Source organism: Rhynchophorus ferrugineus, unplaced genomic scaffold (genome assembly GCF_030347505.1).
Source record: "Rhynchophorus ferrugineus isolate W39M unplaced genomic scaffold, kcgeb_rfMv2 rfM3, whole genome shotgun sequence".
NCBI classification, from domain to species: Eukaryota; Metazoa; Arthropoda; class Insecta; order Coleoptera; family Curculionidae; genus Rhynchophorus; species Rhynchophorus ferrugineus.
The window spans coordinates 35789972-35812632 of record NW_027472582.1 but is presented as its reverse complement, the minus strand read 5'-3'; the positions used below and the strand labels follow the sequence as shown (position 1 = coordinate 35812632).

The window sequence follows — 22661 nt, the reverse complement described above, 5'->3', positions numbered from 1 at the left end:
TTCCCGACCTGTCTGTGATCCTTTTCTAATTATTTTCTTAATTATTCCTGTTATTAGTTTTGTTTCTAATGTTAATTGTGGATGTTAACGTGGACACTAAGGCAGCCTCAGTTCAGACAAACTCAGAGATAAGAGGTGAAAAATAAAGTTCTGATTTTCTTAATGAAGGATTAATATTACAGTTTCCTATAATTTAAACCTATTAACAAGAACTTTTATATCAGATGCAAACTTTTTCAATTATTTATATATTTTTTTACCTGAAAAAATTCACTCAAGGTTGCTGTCAAAATTGCATATGGTTCAAATATATTATGGTTTGGGTTTTATTAAGGCTGTGAAACTACCTTTAGACCTCAAATGACCTTTATAGGGTATTATAGATCCAACTGATAAAATGAAACTTAACTTACACTCATCTATTAGATTCTTGGTAAAAATGACAAAAATTTTCAGCTAGATTTAATTAAATTAAATTCCATACATAAATAACATGTCAGTAGTCAAATGTATATATTCTACTTATTAAAAGTGTGTTAAAATTAACAAATAATAAATAATTATTATTAAACTTATTTAACTTTAATACTATTTTTAACCATATTTAATGATTGCAAAATAAACATACCAACATTGCCGTTATAGGTAACTCTAAAAATCAATACTGAAACATGAAAGGGATTTTTGTGTATATAAAAAATTTTCTCTAGACAATCTGCCCAGCCTTAAACTGTGGTAGGTCTTGTGTTTTCCAGCTTCAAACTCCCGCAAAATAACGAACCGAACCGATCGAAACCGATTTTAACCGGCGGGCAAGGTCTTCGTTGCGCCCGACGGTTTCCGACCGTACCCGAACACATGATCTCGTTTGATTCGGTCCAGATAAAATATGTAGGGATAGGATTCCGGCAAAAAGGGGTGTGTGCTGCAAAGCTCAGAAGGTTGCGGCCGAAAACGGGCGGAAAATGTGATGTTTTTCGTGAAAAAAAAAATTGAATGGAGAAAAATTAATATAACGTGAAATGGGCGGGCAGTTCGACAAATTCATTCGAATTTTCGGTCAACAGCGCTGAAGTTATTGCCGGAACGTCAAAAACGCGAAGATGACGGACGTTTTTCGATTGTTTTTATATCGGACTTGTTGATTTTTATAGAAACGTAATGGTCATATCGTAGACCTATCGCGAATTTATTAATTTTGGAATTTCTTATTGCTTGATATCCATATACACTGATTAACTTTTAGTAATCGTGAAAGATGCCTCATTTTATTAAATTAGGTAAAATTAAAATACTGAAAGGCTATGCCATAAAAAAGCGACTTAAGTTAGGATAAGATTTTGATTGTGTACAATTTTGGCCTTCCAATATCAATGAGAAGAATGTCCTGGGAATCTCTGAATTCCAGAGATTTCAAGTAAGTATTTAAAAATATATTATTTTATAATTTTTAAGTTAATTTCACTGTTCATATGTGTTAACGCACGACTGATTAATTAATTTAAGTCAAACAAATGGTATTTAAATTAGTATGTAGTTTAATTATTTAGTAATATTTTTTAATTTACTTTAAATGTTCCGTTAAATATATTTGGCAACAGCGCTATCTTAATTAAGTGAATTGATTGAGTTATATTAATTGATTTAATTAAATTAATTGAAATGCAGATAATTATTTAAAAACACGCGTAAAATGTTTTTTCGGCATGAAATGTATGTTAAGACTTTTAAAGTATAAATATGATCATAAAGCCATGTGTAAATGAATTACTATTAGATCATAGTTTTTAAATATATTGGACATTTCATAATTCTAATATCCGTTAAAGATAAAAAGTTTCTAATTACTTGGGACATAAAATCCCAATCTATTACTTTCGTGCATACATATATTTGTTTTATCCAAATCAATTAATTAGTAAGTAAATTTTCTCTATGTTTGAAAAATATATAATATTACGCTTTTGGTTTCATTAAAAATAAAACTTTGATGACGCAGATTTTTTGTTCTATTATTGATGGAAAAGAAAGCAGCCGCTATAAATTAAAATAATGCAAATAAAAGAAACATCTAATTCAAAAACGTTTTAATGATGTTAATATTTTCCAAAAAATGTGAAAATTTTTTAAACGTGCAAATTAAGAGAACTTGATATTCCTTCTTTTTCTCTTTATTTTCTAACACACTCTTTCTGTTTATTTACCCAGAGCTATATTCCATTTATCCTTGCTCATCTTCATATTCTCTGGAGATTTAACATAAAATAAGCAAACAATCATCTAGCTAACGTTTAAGTTAGGTAAAAACAAACATTGGAGTTAAGATCAATGTTATCTGAAAATAACAAAATTATGTTTGAGTTAATATTCATACTAGACAGAAAGAAGCTTAAGTTAGAAGAGAAAATTAAACTAAAATTAGCAATATTCAAATAAAATCTGATTACACATACGTCCTACCAGTCACATACGATATATATCCAAATGTACTAATTAAAAAATATTGTGGAATAAAAAATGTAGGTAATTTTATTAACATAATCTGTATCAAAGTGAAATAAGTCAAAAAACTCTATACTAAAAATGTCTAAAATAACTAACATTTTACGCTAAACTATTTAAATATTCTAACATATAATTTAAATTTTAACACAGTTTTCTGAATAATGTTGAAAGAACATTATAGCAAATAAATCCAGTTAAATAAACAATTCTGTATTGAATTAAATATATTATAGCTCATGTTTAATGAAATTTCTAATAATTATTACTTATTACGTTACCTGAAATGTTATAAATGTCTTGTTAAATTAATTGCAGATAGTTTAACTAAGTTTTTCATCATTTTGCCTACATAATGATATATTTGTTATACATTTTTTCAGTCTGAAAGGATTTAATCTATTTAATCAGAAAACGAAAACATTCGTTGGAAATTCAATTGTAGCTTTGACGTTTTCATAGACCTCTACCCTGTGCTGGTGTTTGGTTGATACTCTTCTTGCTAGCTTACCTTTATGTCATATACACGGACGTAGTAACAAAGCTTCAAACCATTTTGAAAGCATGATATTACCTAGTAAAATATATTGTTATACGCTATGAAATTGACTGATAGATCTGATTATTTTTTTAATGCGTTCACGTTTAGTTGTAATTAAATTAACATTTAATTTATTATTACTAAACATTTCATGAAAGGAAATGGCTAATATTTCTTTCGTATTATCTATGTGTCTTATATAAAAATAATATTTTATATGGAACCAATTTTTATCAGCGCCATATATTGACAATAACATTCATGTTATTTTGTTTAATGGTAACCGACAAATACCAAATTGTGTTATTTCTTATTAATGTTAATGTTATTAATAACTGGCGGCTTAAGGTAATTTACATTCCTTATACGTACCTCATTTTTCAGTTTTTATTGGTAGACCTTGTTGAAGCTTATGGTGACAGTTGTTCAATATACCCTCACGGTCTATTTTAGCGGTATAAAATTTTAATGAATTAAAAATATTTTTGAAAAAAAAATTTCATATACTGTAAACGGAATCAATGTGTGAAGAAATTCCAGGACGTCAGGATCCAGATGATTTTTTCGTAGGTTCGTCAAGGAATAAACCTTAAAACATTTCTGTTTCATAACAGCTGTTTTATGCTTCCATTCATGTAGGTCATCCTGTACACCTCAAAGAAACCTATACGAACTTGGAATTGATTTTAGTCAAATTGAATCATGGAGACCTTGGTTGGAGAGTTTGCGGCGATATTAAAATAAAAATAAAGTCAAAAAAAAGTTTGGTCTTTCAAATTCCTATGTCTATGGGATAGCAGAGACCGAGTAAATCAATGAACTGCAAAACACATTTCCCGGCCTCTCAGAAGCAAAGGTTATTGAAGCTATTTTCGTTGGACACAATTCATTACAACCATGACTCATTCTCAAGAAGAAGAGAGAATTGCTCTTAAGTAGCTCATATAGATATTTTAGGCAATCTCAAAGACACTAACTATGATCCAATCATTAAAAAAACATTTCAAGCCTTCATTTCTATATGATAGCCTTCAGGGATGAGTCTATATGATGCATTTTAGTCATTCCTGCTTCGATTACTTCACGGAAAATTTGGGAGATGCGATAGAGGAGTTAGGTGAATGATTTCACTAAGATATAAATGATGGAGAAAAGGTACCATGGAAAATGGAACGTCTCAATTATTTCAGACTACTGTTAGACGCTTCAGTGATACGTTCAAAATTTTTTTTTTTTTTTTTTTTTTTTGTTCTGGCCTAAAAACCAGGCGGTGGAATGCATGACGCATACCTGGTCGCGGAGACTTGCCCTGGAGTGGCAAGTTGGACCGGGTTATGTGGGACTACCTCTGGACTTACCAATACACTAAACCTAAACCGCCTCACAGTTGAACCCTCTGGATCGCTACTGCTACTGCATTAAATTTGGGGATATGGCACCCGCTGATCGGGCAGCCGTTATTGGGCACGAGAGCCCGGCGATTCTATTGATTCGCGAACCTGAGTTAACACACAACTGGGTACTGTTGTATGGGGGCAAAAGTTATGACTGTAGCGACGGATGAGGTCGTTTCAGCCTGGAAAAGGGGGAGAGCTTAGCGGTGACGCGGTGCTAAGCTCCCAGCATGTCGACCAGCTCGCGAACAAGCGCGTTTTCAGAAGAACTTGAGCTGAGTTGTTGTTTGTGGAATGATTGAGATATGAAGTGCTTGATTTCTGGAGTGTCAGTTTCCCTATGGATTTGATTATTTCTGACAAACCATGGAGCGTTTAATATTCTCCTGAGGAGCTTATTTTGGAAAACTTGAAGCCGTTTGACCTGGTTGGGTGTAACAAACTTGAAGTAGACATTAGATCCGTAGAGGAGTATGGACCGAATTAACATCTTGTAAAATAAGCATTTGATGGAGATGGGAAGCCTGCTAGAAGGGCAGATCAGAGGAGATAGCAGGTTTGCTATCCCCGAACCTTTTTGGATTGCTTTCTGGATTTGGGAATGCCAACCGAACCGCCGGTCGAAGTGAAGACCTAGGTACGTGACGTTATCCAGCCATGGAATTATTGCGGTGTCGATCTTAAGTTGCGAGACGCGCAGTGCGTAACGCTTCTTGTGGAAAATGATGGCCTGGGTTTTCAGGGGGTTGATTTGCAACCTCCAGAATTTGAACCACTTGACCGCATGATCGAGCTGCTTCTGTAAACGCTCATGAATTGTAACTTCGAACCTGGCGGCCGTGAAGAAAGCAGTGTCGTCAGCGTAAAAGGCGACGTCAATATGCTCTTTTCTCGGCATATCTGAAATAAAGAGATTAAATAAGGCTGGGGCCAGCGGGGAACCTTGAGGTACGCCAGCATCGATTTGTTTACGACTGGAAAGTGACGCCCTGATCTTGACCTGGAAAGATCTGTCCGAGAGATAGGACTTGATGAGAGCGGTTAGGTCTTCTGGGAGGCCTAACCGCACGCACTTTGCGAACAATCCGTCGTGCCAGACCTTGTCGAAGGCTTTGGTTAGGTCCAGAAGAACTGCTCCAAGCTTTTTACGTTGGTCAAGAGCATGATGGATGTGTGCAGCCAGACGGGAAGCTTGATGGACGGATGAGTGGTGAGCGCGAAAGCCGAATTGTTCATCTGGAATGATGTTGTTTTCCTTTGTGAAAGAGTTGAGAGCGTAGAGTATTGCCCTCTCGGCAAGCTTCGAAATGGCGCTGAGAAGGCTGATAGGCCTGTAATCAGATGGAGATGATTTTGCTCCTTTCTTGGGTATAACCGCTATATGTGCGTGTTTCCAAGACGCCGGGAAGTGTTGCAGTCTCATGATGGAGTTAATAATGTTTGCCAGTTCTGCGAGTTGCTTATGCGGGAGCTTTTTTAACTGGGTAATCGATATTCCATCGAAGCCTGGAGATTTTTTGGTTTGAAGTTTGCCGATCATAGTCTGTAGAGACTTTGGAGATACAAAATGGTTGAGAAGAAAGGCGGGGGTTACTGGTCTTTTGACGGAGTTGGATTCGTTGATGACAGTGTCAATGTCTTTAGTTTTAGTGTTCTGTGCGGGTGGGAGGCATTTCATTTGAGCTTCGTAGGTCTCTGCAAGGAGCTCGACTTTTTCTTGGTCAGTGACTGCAAAATTTCCTGTAACCGCTGACTTCAGGGGAGGGATGACATTGTGCGTCTTCCCCACGAGGCATTTGGAGACACGCCAGAAGGAAGGGGGGCCATCCAGCCTTTGGTCCGCGAGAAATGAGTTCCATTTCATTGCTCGCCAAGTCGAGACGGCCGCCCTTACCCTCTTGCATGCTCTGTTCGCCTCCCTTTTGTCTGCAGCATCAAGGGTGAATCGAGCTAATCTGCATAAACCGTTTTTGATGCGAATTTCACGTTTAAGAGAAGCGGGAAGATTGTTTTTCCACGGCTGGGGTTGTGATGAAATTTTGACTGTGGAAGATTCGTGAGCAGACTGAATATCGCGAGTTAGCTTGAGTACGGCTTCCTCGAGGTGTTCTGGTGTGTTAATTTTCGGAATTGGATCGGATTTCAGGAGAAGAGATTGGTAGTTTTTCCAGTCGGTTTTTTTCCTGAATCTTGTTAGTGGGACTTGAGTGGTGGCGCAGTTTCCGAGTTTGAGAAGGATCGGACGATGATCAGAGTCTAGTTCGTCAAGGACTTGAACTTCGGAATCGCGATTTACGTCTTGAAGAATAAAGAAATCAAGGATTCTTGCTGCGCCTTGAGAGACTGTACTAGGGTGATGGGTGGGTTCATCTGGCAAGGCAAGACCGTAGCCCAGATCTGCACTTAGAGCTACGATGGCGTTACCTGCGGGATTCGCTCTGGAGCACCCCCAGGTGGGGTGGTGGGCGTTGAAGTCGCCACCTATTATTTTCGGAAATTTTCCTTCGACGAGTGATCGGTATTCGGCATAGTTGAATGCAGAAGATTTCCTGTACAGGGATGTAATCACGAAGGGACGTTCTTGGATATCGATTTTAATGGAGGTTGTTTCGAAGTTGTTTACTGATAACGATGGAAGGAGCTCGTGTTTGACTCCTTTTCTGACGAGAATGGCGGTTCCACCGCCTCGACCCGGAGTTCTATCGTTTCTGTAGACAAAAAAGTGTTCGAAAGAGAGACGATGCGAAGGTTTCAGGAAAGTTTCCTGGATGAGCACGATGTCGACGTCATAGAATGTTATGACGTCCTCCAATTCCGCTTGCTTTCCGCGTAAGCTATTTGCATTCCATGTCATCAGTATAAGAGATTTCGGAACAGCCATTTCGAAGAGTTAAAGGCTGCTGAATGTTATAGAGACAGGTAAGTGTTGCCGCTTAGGCGGCGACATTTGGAAAAAGACGAGCAAGTTGGTGAGCCAGGGCGATCACTTGTAGGAAAGCCTGCGGGTCAGTAAACGCCTGCATTCTGGAGTTAAGGTCCGGTGTATTGGTTGGAGCAGGAGTTTGAGTTGGAGCAGGCTGGGTAGCGCTGGCTAATTTTTGGGCTAGCTTTCTGCCACCTTGGTTACTCCATGCAGAACCTTGTGGAGGTCTGGTTTCGGTCGGAATTTTTGGTTTTCTTGGAGCAGGACGGCAGGTGCAACCGCTGAAGTTTGCGGTATGAGTTTCACCGCAGTTGCTGCACTTTGGAGGTGCTTCTGGGATTTTGGTACAGGATCTAGTGTCGTGATGCCCGGCACATTTGACGCACCGTGGGGGGGCTCGGCAATATGAGCTGGAGTGCCCGAAAAGCTGGCAGTTGAAGCACTGCACTGGCTGGCCGTTTCCTCTCTGGACCTCGACCTTCACTGTGATGACGCCGAGTTTGGTCATATATATGATCTGTCGCTCTTCGCGAGGGACAACTACCTGAACAATTGGTAGTTCTATCCCGGATTTTAATTTCCATCTTTGCACAAATTTGGGATGGAAGCCTTGATCAAAGAGAAGTTCACGTACTTCGTCAATGCAGAGTGATTCTGGGATGTTTTTTATTATTACCCGGAATGCTCTCTCCTCCGGATGACAGAAGGAATGGTAAGGGTAATTCCTTTCCTCGAGCAGGGTAGTAAGTTTACGGTAATTGTCGCTTGTGGCGACGAATAAGAAAATGCCGTCCTTTTTATTTCGGGTTATAATGTCTATTGATTGTGCCTTAGTAATTCTAATGAGCTCCATGAACCTCTTCTTATCACGGAGCACTATAGGCGGAATTTTTTCCTTTGGGGGACTTTGAGAAACAGTCGCCGAAACGGTTGGCACTGTTTTTGCTGTGGAGGTTAAGACTTGTTTAGTGACCTGGCTACTTACCTGCGCAGGCTGGTCCTGGGTTGGTCTTGTGGTAACTTGTTTCGGTACTGGCTGTGGGGCCGTCTTGGTGGTCGGCTTGTTTTGCACTGGTCTGGTGGCAAATTTTGTAATCGAAGGCTGTACGTTAGCCTTGGCTTTCGATTGGGTAGATTTAGTGGCTGGCTTGGCTACCGGATTGGGTTTTGATTTGGGAGCCTGTTTTCCCTTGTTGCCGGCCTTCGGCAGCTGGCTTTCCTGAGGTGGAGTGACGGGCCCTCTTTTCCTTTTTCCCACCAAGGTGAAACCGTCTTCTGAGTCTTCAGTTTGGTCTAAGTGTTGTGTCGGTTTAGCTGGTGTCTGGGACTGAATTTCTATGGCAGCGGGAATCTTTACTTTCATGGCATCTCTTTGATGCTTCATGAATTGTGTTATCGTAGCTGTGAGAGTTTTTATTTCTTCCTTGAGCTCTTCGGAAGCCTTTTCGCTCTTTTCCAGCTTTTCCGTCTGTTTGTTCAGGGCGTCTGTTTGGGCTTTTGCGAACGTTTTAAGGTCAGCTATCTGCTTTCGCAGGTCTTCGTTCTGTTTTCTCAATTCCGTTATAAGCACTTCTCGGCTGTCTTCTGAAGATGGTCCATTTGAATTTGAAACACTGGGATTATGTTCAGGAGGCGACGTCGGCTCTGACGTACATGACGCCATTGCCTTGTCTGTAAAAACGCCTTTTCGGCGCTTACAGACGCTTTTTTTTTTTTTTATTACGTAGGCACTGGTGAAACGTGATAACGGGTCGACCGTCTTAGGGAAAGTTTCGGGTAATTCTCGGAAGCGCAGGTAGGTTCGGCGGACCGGACACGACCGTTCTCTTCGAGAGCTAGCACGGAACTTACGTTCAAAATTATTTCCATAAGCGGAAAAAGAAAAAGAAAAAGTTTTAGTTTGTTACTTTTTATTATTGTTTTCTTATGTATGTAGTGTGTACTGCTAGTGAACGTAAATTATATTAGACTAAAAAATATGTATAATTAATAGATTTTAAATGAAATAATATTTTTCTATTCTCTATTAGTCTATTCTTTTTTATTTAATAAATCTAACATAGTTACAAACCTGTGAAATTAATACAAAACATTAATATGTCACGTTATGTATTTAAGGACAAATTAATTCATATATTGGTAATATCTAATATAATACTTTTAAGCCGTAAAATGCATTAATGCCAGTAAAGTTACTTCGATAAATATACTAATGTATAATCTATCTGATTCCTTTGAAATATTTCAGCAAGTTAGGATATTTTATAATCAATAAAACACATATTTCAAATTTCAATTCATAAGAAACACAACAAATATATTAACACCCAGTGTATTACCTTTAAATTTAATGATGGATAATATTAACATTTTAATTATTTTTATTATTTTCAATTTAAATACATACATTAATGCAAGTACAACAGAACAGTAGTAATAAATTAATTTGCAAATTAATTAATTTAAAATTGTATTAAGCATATAGCTAATGTATTTAATATAAATTAATAAATATAATAAATGTAACAAATAAAATAAACTATCAATGTAAATGTAATTGATAAAGAAATTATTATCTAATTAAGCTGTTTAACTGATAATAACGATTGCTATTTTAAATAATAATAACTTATAAATTAAAAATTATATTGTTTAATTTTATAATTTTTTTTATATATATTTTAAATTCTCCTTTTACCAACTATGGGTTTATCTGGACTGGGCCTAAAGCTTAACGTGGCCTCCGAAACACGGTCCTCAGCATTAAGCCTACCGACTGGCCAACTTTAGAAATCATCCCAGAAGACATCCGGTCTTACCCAGCCTGGTTACCGGTGTGACTGGGATCATTTTCCTTGTCAGATTTTAAACTCTTGCCTAGAACATTCACAAATTTTAAACAATCACAAACATAAATTTACGACCATGCCCGAGCAGGATTCGAACCCGCGGCTATCGCAACAGTAGGAGGACCGTCCCATCGCCTTTACCACTGCGCCACCAAGCTGGCAATTTTATAATTTGATCATAAAAATTATTTTATACATTCATTTGAAGTTAAAGGTGCTACAAGTATAACTATCACTGTTCCGTTAAATTTACAAACTCATAAAGTTTAAAATATTGTTATTGATGGCACAATTTTGGTTTTTTAACTGTATGAAACTATTTACACTTATTATTAGATTAAGAAATAACTGTCTTTTGTTTCATAAAAGAGGGCCATAAAGTATTCATATTGTATTAAGTATAACCTATGTAATTAAATATCTTTTGTCACGATTTGTTTTATAAACAAAAAGGATAATCGTCAGTTTTCAGTGTATTTTGAAATTGTCATGTATGGTTTAAACAGCGTAGCTCGAAAACCAAAATTTATGTTTTTGTTATTGAAATAAATACAAATAACCTTTTTATAAAAACTTGTTCAATATTTTATTGTTTTTATTGATTATCAGTTTCTCGACTTTAGGCATTGCAATCCGGAGTTCGAAATTCACAAGAGATGTTATTCGTGGATTACCTCCAAACTATAGATTACTATTCCAGCCTTTGGATTGGCCTTCTATAAAGATACGTTTTCGAAGAAAAATACATTATCAAATCCATGAATTTTCATATTAAAATTAAAAATCGTTGGAAAATAAGTGGATTAAATTATAAAACGGGAATTTAATTATGTGGCTAAAATAATTTTAATTAATCTTTTTTAAATAATAATAAAATGAACAATTACTAAAAAATGTGATTGAAAGTCTTAAATAGAACTTAAGGATAATATAATAAGACATCATTTGTAGGAAATTTTAATGTTAAACTGTAAAATGTTATACGTGAAAGTTTTCAAAAAATTTTAGTTTCAAGGTTACGGTGCCATTACTTTTAGGTCATTGGTATAATTTGTCATAACAAACATCTTATTTTAAAATTTTTTGTTGAGTATTTAGAATATAAAAGTATGGCAACAGTGTATTAATGTAGTATGGCTATTGTATATTTTTATATCCTCTTGAGACAACTTGTCTTATAACTTTCCTCTTGAAAGTTCGGAAGCAGCATCTTGTAACATCACTAGTACATATATCAAAATAAGTTTTTAGGTGGATATCGTACACCAATTAGTTAAAAAGGTTTATGTTAAAAAGCACCATAACTTATTATTAAGAGTTAAATAAAAAATATAAAAAATATATAATTATTTTAATTAGTTTCTCGGGAGCAGACAGTTCATTGTATATGCGAGAGTTTTATAAAAGATGATGATTTCGCCACATAAATAGTTCTATTCCTTCGATTCAAAAGCGTATCAAAAAGCTTATAGATAGTTAGTATATCATTGGAAAACTGTAGAGAACTAGGAGAGCTGTAATCAATTTGTTCGACGATGAAACGAACCTTGTAGTTAGGAAGCGAGCAATTTTGCGTAAAAATTTAAAGATAGAGCCTTTTATAAATCAATTGGTGCAAGATTTGTAATGCCTAGTCAGTTGCTTGACTTCGTGTTAAACCTGATAATCAAGCGTTTTTCCGCATTTAAATCAATGTCTTATTTTCAGTTTATTTTCATATTAATGGTGTCAGTAATGTCCATTCTTATAAAGTGACAGTTTGCATTTGAAGAATTTTTATCAATTTTTCAATCCACTTTTGTTGAGACACCTTGTATATATGCATTAAACGATTACTAATCATAAAATATATATTGTAATATTTAATGCTAATTTGCAAAATTATAAATTGTATCATGATTATATTCAACAAGGCAATAACAAAATAGCATCCAAATAGCTTTTTAATGCGTTGCTTGCTAATTGAAATAATCCAGAGCCTTCAAATATGTAATTAATGTAATTAATTTCAAGTTATCAACGACTGCTTCGGCAAATAGAATTTTTAATATTATTATAATATTTGAATTTGGGATTATTCATTGATATTTTATATTTAAATGATCACTAGAAATAAATGATTTAATTATATTATTAAATTTATTATAGTATATAATATCTTAAATAAATAATATTTCTACATAAATTTGTAGATAAAATAAAACTGTAAGGAAGATTTGATAACTTCTTATATCCTAACGTGAAGACATGTATTATATATTAGCATTTTATTAATTTAATTAATAAAATTTGAAGAACAACATTAATGCTTATAAAATTTGTCTTTTTATCTCCACACCTACTATAAAGTTACAAAATGCGAAAGGGTTTAAAATACAAAAACTGTTAATTTATTTCAAAATGCTATTTTACTTTGATAGCAAGAAGAGGCGACTTTTTGAACGGCGATACAAACGAAATTCTTAATTCATATCAAATCTAACCGTTATCACATCTCATTAGGTTCACCATTCACCTTTAAAACTGTTTCTACACAAACTATCGTGGTATCCTGTGTGGAACGTTTTTTTTGTGACTCCAAATTTTAGTAGTAGATAAATTGAATAGGTATAATCTGCTTTTGATAGCTGTAAACCCTGAACTGTTAATGTATGAATACTTTTGTCGCAAATATACGGGCTGTTTCTCAAAGTATAGATGCTTCTTACCTGTAATGGTTTATAGCTATCTATTATATTCATGTTTGTTGTTCTTTCACGCCTCAATATATTCAAGCTAGTCAAATTTAGTTGTTTCTTGTTCAATTTTAATGTTGTTCCGAATGGTTACGAATGGCGATCATCTAAAATTAGCCATGTTATAATATTGTAGTGTATTACAATTTTAAGACAATCTCGCAACAATTAAATTTATCATGATAATATAATTAATTTTTACTTGAGAATTAACAATGTGTCAAGATGTCAGTACTTAGTAAAAAGGGGATAATTAAAGCGTTTGCAGTATATTATAATATGTGTACTGTGTAATAAAATAATATGTGTAATTCGTTCACAATATTTTATTTTTTCACTAGGTGACGCAAGTATGTGTGTGGAATATCGTCATGTCAGTCTCTTGGATTATTTAGTGACTAGACATTCAGATTAACGTGGGTTCCGAACCACTTTCTTCGTCTTCCTATTATTCGCATCAACTACATCTATCTTTTCTCCAATAACGACAATAGCCTCTTATCTAATAATGATATTTTGGCTGCCAGACAGCATTCGATCCATGTTACTTCGAACATTTTGACTAAGTAGTTGCTCTAATGAAGAAATCTTTGTAGTTCTTATTAGATTATAAAAATGACGCCTTTCAATTTCCGCATCTCGATATCCCATAAATGGTGACGAATGTGATGATAAATGATGAAATGAGAATGTAAGGGATTAATTTGTTCTTGCATCTGCAATTGTCTAAGATCTTGTTAATTTATATCCTTTGCAAATTTCACCAAAAAACTTTGGCGTAATATCTTGAACTTATCTTATACAACATGTGTTACGTCAAAAAACGTCATTTGGAAACAATTATTATATTTTTGATTATTGGCCAAGAATCTATTGACTGTAATGGGTCTGGTATTTGAACCTTTTACGGGATTTTTACTTTTCCACTAGCACACCATAACCTATATTTTAATGACTCACAATATTAACAAATTATTTTTCCATTTATAACTAATTTGTTGGTACCATATCTACCGAATCGTAGTAGAATGCCGTTAATTCTGGCATCACAGAAGCACTGCGTTTACCGAATCGCTCTATTTAATTATAACTGCTGGCTGTTGTTGTGTTTGATGTGCAGGAACTCGTATTCTAATCCTGTCCATTTCTTCACAGTCACTCGCAAACTCAATTGTGATATACTAATACAACAATTATTCCATATTTTCCCACAGAATAAATTTCCCTGCACTTCCACAAATATATATATATATATATATATATATATATATATATATATATATATATATATATATATATATATATATATATATATAGAGAGAGAGAGAGAGAGAGAGAGAGAATTATATATATAATCTAGATATTTTATTTACTATTCTATTCTTTGTTACAGTAACTTCAATAACATCTATCATAATGCCAATGCCGGTGTTAGTCATCAGTTGTCCGCTACTAGGCTACTCTCTTCGCCAGATGGTTCCAGACATCCGTTAGATGGTCTGGATCACGTCTGGCCGTGGAACGATTCGTATTCAAGTTTGCACCGCGACACGTACACAGAGGTCAGAGCACCTCGGCAACCTGTTATAACTTTTGGTTGTTTCCACGCGTGTAGAGTCAAATTTCGACACAGTATTGCGAAGAGAAAGGTAAGGGAACACTTAATATAATACGACTTTTTAACCATATCTTTAATAATAAATACACATTATAATCATTTAAAGAGAACTTGTTTTTTATTTTAACAATTTATAATAATACTTTAGCATATTATATTTCTGAACATATAATTTAAATAATATTAATATTATAAATAATAATATAAATAATATTCAATTAATATTCAATCAATGAGGCTATGCATTTGTTTACGAATTTATTTAGCATATGTACTGATAGTTCACTGAATATAGTTCTTGTTTGAACACCAATGGTTTATTTCTCACATCGATATAGGGTAATAACATATATTGAAATGGTATATACTTGCTACCAATTGCGGGATTACTGTTGAAGAAGTTTGCTGCTATGTAAGTTTGAACAATTTTAAATACTTGTGTTGTTATTTGTTTCAGTTTCAGCATAGGTGGTTTAAATGATTTATGAATTATGATTTATGAACTTTTAAAGTACATAAAAATATAACAAATAATAATATAAAAGTAATATAAATTTTAATAATAGACGGTACAAAGGTTCTAGTTTGAAACTATGGTATGTTGGTGGTCAAAGAATGGCTGGTGGAAACAGTTTAAACTGACCAAAAGCAAATTGTTCTACAAAAGTGTGATGTCTGTTATCGCCATGTTGCAATAGTAAACATAGCTCAAGGGTATGTTGATGAATTGATTAATTCAAGTTGAATAATTAATGCAAATCTAGGTGTAATCAGTTTTTATGTAGGGCATTAATAATAATAAATAACGTTTTTCCATATAACTTTATTTCTTATTTAAAATGTTATTTTATTGAGTTTTATTACACATGTTAGTGTAAAACTTGACATATATTAGAGAGATTGACATTAAAATGACAAAATAAATCTAAAAAAGTAGACTATGACGTTTCGGACTGTGTATTTGAAGAAAAATCGATACATTCTCGGGGATATGTTGTTTCGCGCGCATTCATGAACGCAGGTTTAATTGCCTGAGGCAGTTTGTAAGTACAGTCCTCATTTAGCTAATGTTATTCCACATTTTAAAACAGTCGTTTTGAAAAATTGATTTTTTCTGTTACCTAGAATATATCCTATTGTGCGAAAGGTATGCATCTATTATGAGAATTATATAATTAGGACTAGAAAGCTTCTAATCCAAATAAAATTTAAGAAATAGTATATTAGACCACAAGGGCCGAAAGTTGAATTTTCGACCGAAATTTCAACTTTTGGTCCGTGTGGTGTATACGATTTTTTTTCATTTCATATTCATCATATTTTTGATGCCTGCCCCCGACATCAATAGATTTCTTCGGCAACATATCTGTATTTACTATCAATCGCGCTTCTGCATCAAAATTTCGTATAACCTCTTCCTTGTACGTGGATTCATTAGCTGATAACATATTGTTAATTTTTCTGGATTATTGAATCGAGTGACGACAACATTGATGATTATTTTTAAGGTTAGAGGTAGCAACGTTAATGACAGCTGTAAACAATTTGTTGTAGCGACATTATAAATATTTCCTAGTTACGAGTATAAATACGCATAAGAAATTATTTCCTCCCGCCGTTATAGAGGGCGCGGGTGTACTTCCCACAGGGAGTAAATGTTTGTTTACATCCTTCCCTGTTATTAGGAACGAAAGTACGTACTTTTGACCGAGGTATGAAGAAAAAGACATATATATGAAAATAAAAAAAAATTCAATTAGTATAATATCAATGAAGTTAATGATTTCTAATAAATACAATTTTTTACGCTTCGTTCAACTTGAATGAAATATATCTAAATTCATAATCGCTCAATAATCATTCTCATCAATGAACTGTCCTATAATTAGCTATTCATAAATCTTAATATATCATAATAATTATAATTATATTAGATGTATAAATTATGATTTTATGCTATGTTTTATGTGTCATTTTGCAGAAATGTAATGTTCAAGATGCTAAATTACGCGTCAGCAAAATATTATTTGCCGAAATTGTTTATAATACGAATTAACAAGTGTAAAAATGGATACAATTTACAAGAAAATTAACCCAGAGGGTTTGAAAATGAAGCTTAGGACTCGCCCAATATTGCCTTTAATTTTGGTTGATAAGTTAGACAAACATTAAAAATTATATAGCAGAAAGCAAGAAAAATATTTTGAAGCCCAATACCGGCACATGTGCATCAAAATATTTTAAACATATACAGGAATGCCCTTTTTACATAATATATTTAGTACACATTGCCTCTTTGGATTCTTATCACATGTTCTGAGTTTCAGTTCATACTGATGGCTGATACATAGCTCAAGAATAAATGACGAAATAACTAACAGACATACCACCAAAATTATACATCTCTCTTAAACCTATCGGGGTGGAGCAACACATTTCTTCTTGCGCCATCTTATATAAAATTAGATACCAAAAGAAGATGGATGATTGGGTTTCACATGAATCTTTGGTTCTCTCTCTGGTTAACTCAATAAAAATGATATTTTATCTAGAGAGTATTCAAAATTATCGAACATTGATGTTCGCGTTTCACTAATCATCATCATCATTAACCCCGTAAACGGTACTTGGGTGGTGTCTACATCTCAACCAATATGTTAAACATATGCAAGTATTTGTTAAATAATAAAGTAATAATACACAAAAAATCGAAATTAATAATAATCACGAACAGTCCCTTAAATAATTCATTACCATTGTCAAATGAAATAAACGTGTCAAATATTCAATAATTTTTTGTGGAAGCTTTTTAAGGAACAGTTTTTATTTATTGAAATAAAAATATGAAATAAAATTGATCGTAAACAAATAAATTCAAAGCTAAATTACTGAGAATATGTAACAAAACGACATAATTATGTCAACCACAATAAATCAGAAAAATATTTAAATTCAATCCAGGCTGAAGTAACAAATTTTATATGCATAACCATCATATTTTCTTATTGTCTCCTTTGTGTCCCTGATTTAGCTAGATGATTTTCTAATTCTAAGATGACTCGTAATATTTAAAATATTAAAATAATTTTCATGGTTCCAATTGGAGTTTTTCTAACCTGATAAGATTTTTTCACAGTTTGAGCTAATACTAAGAAAACTCTTTGTGGGTAAATATTTCTGATATGACCTAATTAATTTATCAGAAATGTCAACTATTTAAAAACTAAACCAATTGTTTGTAGGATGATTGGGATGTTGCGGATAGAATTTATTTTCTGTTACTTCCGTAATTGCTCATGTAGATTTCAGTATTTTAAGATTTTGTAACTGTGTTATAAGTAAGTTGTTGTTTGGGATGGAAACGTCTACCTCAATCATTACGTTCTTATCAATCATTATAATGATGTGCTGTGTTTGAGGTCTATATTTGTAAGCGCTGTATACTTCCAGCATATTTTATATTACTTCTATTATTATATAGTAATTTATTTCGACCTTATTAATTTTCAAAAATTTAAATAAATATTTTTATTAATATTTTGCCTCTAAGAATTAATTATTTACGCCCAAAATAAACAACAAGATAATAAAGTTCATAAGATTATGTATTTATCTAATCTGTAACTTTATTAAGTTCAACACATGTTAAGTAAACGATATCGGAACTTTAACCGATGTTACATTGTTCAAGTTGATGTTAGTTTAATATATTTATTGTAGAGTTCGTAATACAACTTTCCATCGCACAACTTCATAATCCAATATTTTGTGGCCTAGATATTTATTGTTCTGAACGTTTTATGAAATTCAACGTATAATATGATACGAAGTAACAATTTATATAGAGATAGGGGAAAATTCGCCAAAACCAGTATTATTAAGTGTTCGCAAGATTCTACAATTTTCACGTTAAATTTATTGAATTAAACGGCTACAATATATATCAGTAAAAATGTTTTTCATTCTTTTTACAATATTTTTCATATTTCTGGCAATATAACTATACTGTATCGATAGAAATATATTTGATATAAGGGAATGATACTTGAAAGGACGACCTGGTCAGCGTTCCAGTCATTTTACTATTTTCGCACTATTTCAGCATTATGAAAGCATATGCCAGTCAAATCATGTGAAGGAGTTCTAAACAAAAGGCCTGGTGTTTGGTGAAGGCGAAGCGTGCGGGAAAAATTGAAGCGTTCAATTTATTCCAATTCATCAGCCTATTCAAGCATTGCAACTTTCACAACTTTAGCAGACACTGACCATGAAAAGGCCGGGCTTCTCGCTAAAGCTTATGAGGCCCAGATTGAACGCCTACCGCCTCTTTCAAATCTAAACGTTGCTGAAAACGACGAAATCATTAAGAAGGTCATTTCCGTTTACTCTCATGTACCTCCAAGTTATCTAGTAAACCACCTAGTCCTAAAATATTGACGCAAATGGTCAGTTAGAGTCTGAAAAAGAAATCCCCGGATTTCGATAATAGCTCGATAGCCGAACTCAAAAAACTAACCGATATCGTTAACTCCATTTTGATGCTGTAACACTTCCTATATACTTAGAAACATGTAGTCATAGGAGTTATACCCAAAGAAGTAGCCAAGTCATCACCTTCTGACTACAGACCTATAATCCGATGAAATTTCATCTCCAAGCTTGCTGAAAGAGCAATACACTTCCCATATAACTAGAAAAAGGCATTCATCGCAGTTATCCTCAAAAAAAAAGGCAAGTCATTAATATTAAGCTCCATCTCCAAGCTTGCTGAAAGAGCAATACCATATGCTCTTAACTGTTTTACGAAGGCAAACAATATCATTTCAGAGAAGCAATTCCGCAACATACATTCTGCCGTTCATCAGGCCTATCGGCTGGCCGCAAAAATCAGCTGTGCTTTTAACCGATGTGAAAGACTTAGAGCGGTCCTCTAACCTAATCAAAGCCTCTGACAAGGTTTGGCACAAAGTTTTAGTGGCGAAATTCATTCAGTTAGGTTTACCCGATGACCTAACCGCTCTTATGAAATAATTTCCGTCAGGACGATCGTTCCAGATGAAGATTAAAGATATTCTTTCTAGCCGGAAAACCATCTATGCAGGAGTTCTCCCCTGGTATCAGATTTATTAAATATTTTCCTTTCAGATATCCTTATGATACCACAAGTTGAAACAGCTTTTATGGAAACAACAATGCTTACTTTGCTTCTTCAAGAGGAACACGGCCTATCCAAGGCAGATTCCAGAAAGAATTTGATGATACCAGTGGTAACATTTCTGTAGGTTGCAAGTCAACCCACAGAAAACCCGGGCCATCTTCTTCCGCAAGAATCGTTTTCTACCGAGTATGTTCAGAAGATGGCACATGTCTCGGTCTTCTTTTTAATCGGAAGTTAGGTGGAATTCAAAGGCTCATTCAGAAATATTAAGGTATTAGCAGTCTACTGTTCCAGCTCATCAACCGGGCCAGCAGGTTTAATATTTCACTAAATGTTCTTTTGTACGAGATGCTGGTTTAATCAGTCGTTCTATACGGCTTCAGTCTAAAGAAAATCAGAACAAAATCCTTAGGAGAAATGAATGCCGCTGGTTCGTCAAGAATAATTAAATTCATAGAGAAGCAGATGTTCCCAAGTTCACGATTTTATATCGGAGCTCTACTCGAGATCTTCCTCCACTCTTCGTCTCTCGGATAATATGATGTATTGCCGAGCTGGCTGATATTTTAAGCCAATAACTCATTGGGCTCTTCGTGGTGTTATTCTATCGCAGCCGACACTACTCCGTCGTGCTCTTTACCCCCAATCATCTCGACATTTCCAGCTGAGCGATTAGCTGGGTTACCGCGAGCTCCATGGTGTGATAAAGACGCCATGTACTTGCCTGGCCCTCGTGCCTCTTAACGGTGTTACCTGTCACGGGCACCCTCCTTAGCTGACGGGGATTAGTAGGCAGGTATCCGTAAGCAAGTTTCCTCTACACAGTTTCAGGCAAACAAGGGAAACTCTTACAATTCTTTCACAATTGTGGCCGAGCGTTGTCGTAGAAAAGGATGACTGCCATTGCTACTAGTTATTTAGTAGCTGGTTACACACTATACCTTGTACATCCCATCATATACGCTAAAAGATTTATGCTCATGAATATTCTGCTTCGGTGTCGATGTGGAAGACTTTCCCGAATTAACTCATGAATGATTGCACTTGGGATTATCGTATAACCTTAACCTTTAACCTTCTATCACAACACGACACAGATAGCTTTTTTTTCCTGGCAGGCAATGACAGCGCGATGTTGAATTAATGCGAGATGCCCTGTTTACTTCGTGTGGTAGCCATTTTCACCCCTTTAGATCTTTTCCATCGCATGCAAACGTCGGGTATGAGTTGATTCATCAACTGTAAGTTGTCTAAAAATTCTTAATTCTTCTAAAAAATTCGTTGAGTTTCACAAGTTCCATTTCTCTATGCCATTTTTGTTACTATATCTGTTATTCTTATGTACCTCATCCATAGTGATACTCTTTTAGTTAGATTAAATACCACTAAAACAGCCTCGTGAATATTGTATGATCTCTTGCGTACTTTCTCTTCATTCTTACAGAGGAGCTATTTATAATTTATGTTGTTAGATTAGCAGCTGCCTTTTGAGTTCAAACAATTCATTTGAAAATATTCCAAAGAATAACACTCTTCACCTTTCACATTGATATAATTACTTTTACAAATATGTAGCAAATAATCGGCAAATTATGTACCTTGTCCTTCAATAAAAAAAGAAAAGAAGGGGGACTTTAAAAATGTATGGCATAGCAGTGGTAAATGATTGTTTTTTATTTCTACCGAAAATAACTAACTGTAATTTATATAGACAATTTATGAATGTCTTAAATTAAAATTCCAATACTATTACTACTATCAAATTGAAAATCATGTATTTTTATATTATTGATGATAATGCTGACAACTATACAATTTTTGCAGAATCCTTTAATTGCTGTTCGTTAGTCCCTCCGAAAATCGATTGAACGGATTAGGCTAATTTTGATTAGAAAATATTTGTGGAAGTTCAGTGAAGCTTCACACGGTGAAAAAATACGGAACAATTGCGAGGAAAATAGAGTAAAAAATATACATATGTTTTCCCATACAAAGGTTATTGTCATCAATATCAATATTTGTTTTATAACTAAAAGTATAGAATTCTGATATTGAATCGCTAATAGGATATATAATACATTAAATACTGAAGATAATTTGACGCGGCACTGACCATTTGATACTTTGTTCCCATTTATACTTCATACAAACATAATTATTGAAAAATTCGATTCGTTAATTCATTGACAATCGATGAAGATCTGTTGTTATTGTCAGAAATCTGTAGGTGATATGAAGTTCACCGGGAAGTCTGGTTATATATATGAAGTGGCAGACCTAATATTAGATCAGGAACAATAAGATGAGCTAACAAGATCATAAAAAACGATTTAAAATGTATCGAGTTTTACACAATCAAAAAGAATAAATGACATATTTATTGACACATGACTTGACATACTTATTAAAAGTAATTCGACGTGGCTATGGAAGAATTTACAGTTCTATAATTTTGTGTAAAACGTCAGTTCAGACAGATGTAGGTTGTCTGATCCGTTACCAATTAAAAGTAATCCCTAATTCATTTTTGAAATTTTCTATTTTTTAACTGTTTTTCCTATTTTTCTTAAATTGTCCCTGCGTTAAAGCGAACAAAATAAAACAATTATTAAAATAGGTCGTGTGTGGCTCCTCACTTCCATCGAATTATAAAAGCCGCTTACCTAAACCGTACCTAACTTATTTATATACATATTATTTATTTACTTTTACTATTTCCTCCTTTATGTACTTTTGTAGTTTTGGATACCAAATTTCTTTTAAAACTATTTTCTATTAATTTAATGCACAATTTAGTTTTAGTTAATGTAGCAGTTTAATTTATTATCTCAAAAAAATTATACAACAATAAAATATAGTAAGTATAAAGAGCATATCGACTGTTTTACTATGGAATGAAATATTCGAATTCATTCGTTTATTCATGATCATTCAAAATCAT

General features: G+C 34.0%; 1 protein-coding gene across 1 annotated transcript in view; it reads left to right on the top strand.

Annotated features, from left to right (window-relative positions):
* The first annotated feature begins 1230 nt into the window (after nt 1–1230).
* The window catches only part of LOC143193124 (43 kDa receptor-associated protein of the synapse homolog), a 138333-nt gene continuing 116902 nt past the window's right edge, over nt 1231–22661 (top strand). The window contains exons 1-2 of the mRNA XM_076399096.1: nt 1231–1417; nt 14338–14593. Of these exons, the coding sequence (XP_076255211.1) occupies nt 1374–1417; nt 14338–14593 (300 nt within the window). The 5' untranslated portion in view covers nt 1231–1373. The remainder of the gene's footprint in view (nt 1418–14337; nt 14594–22661) is intronic.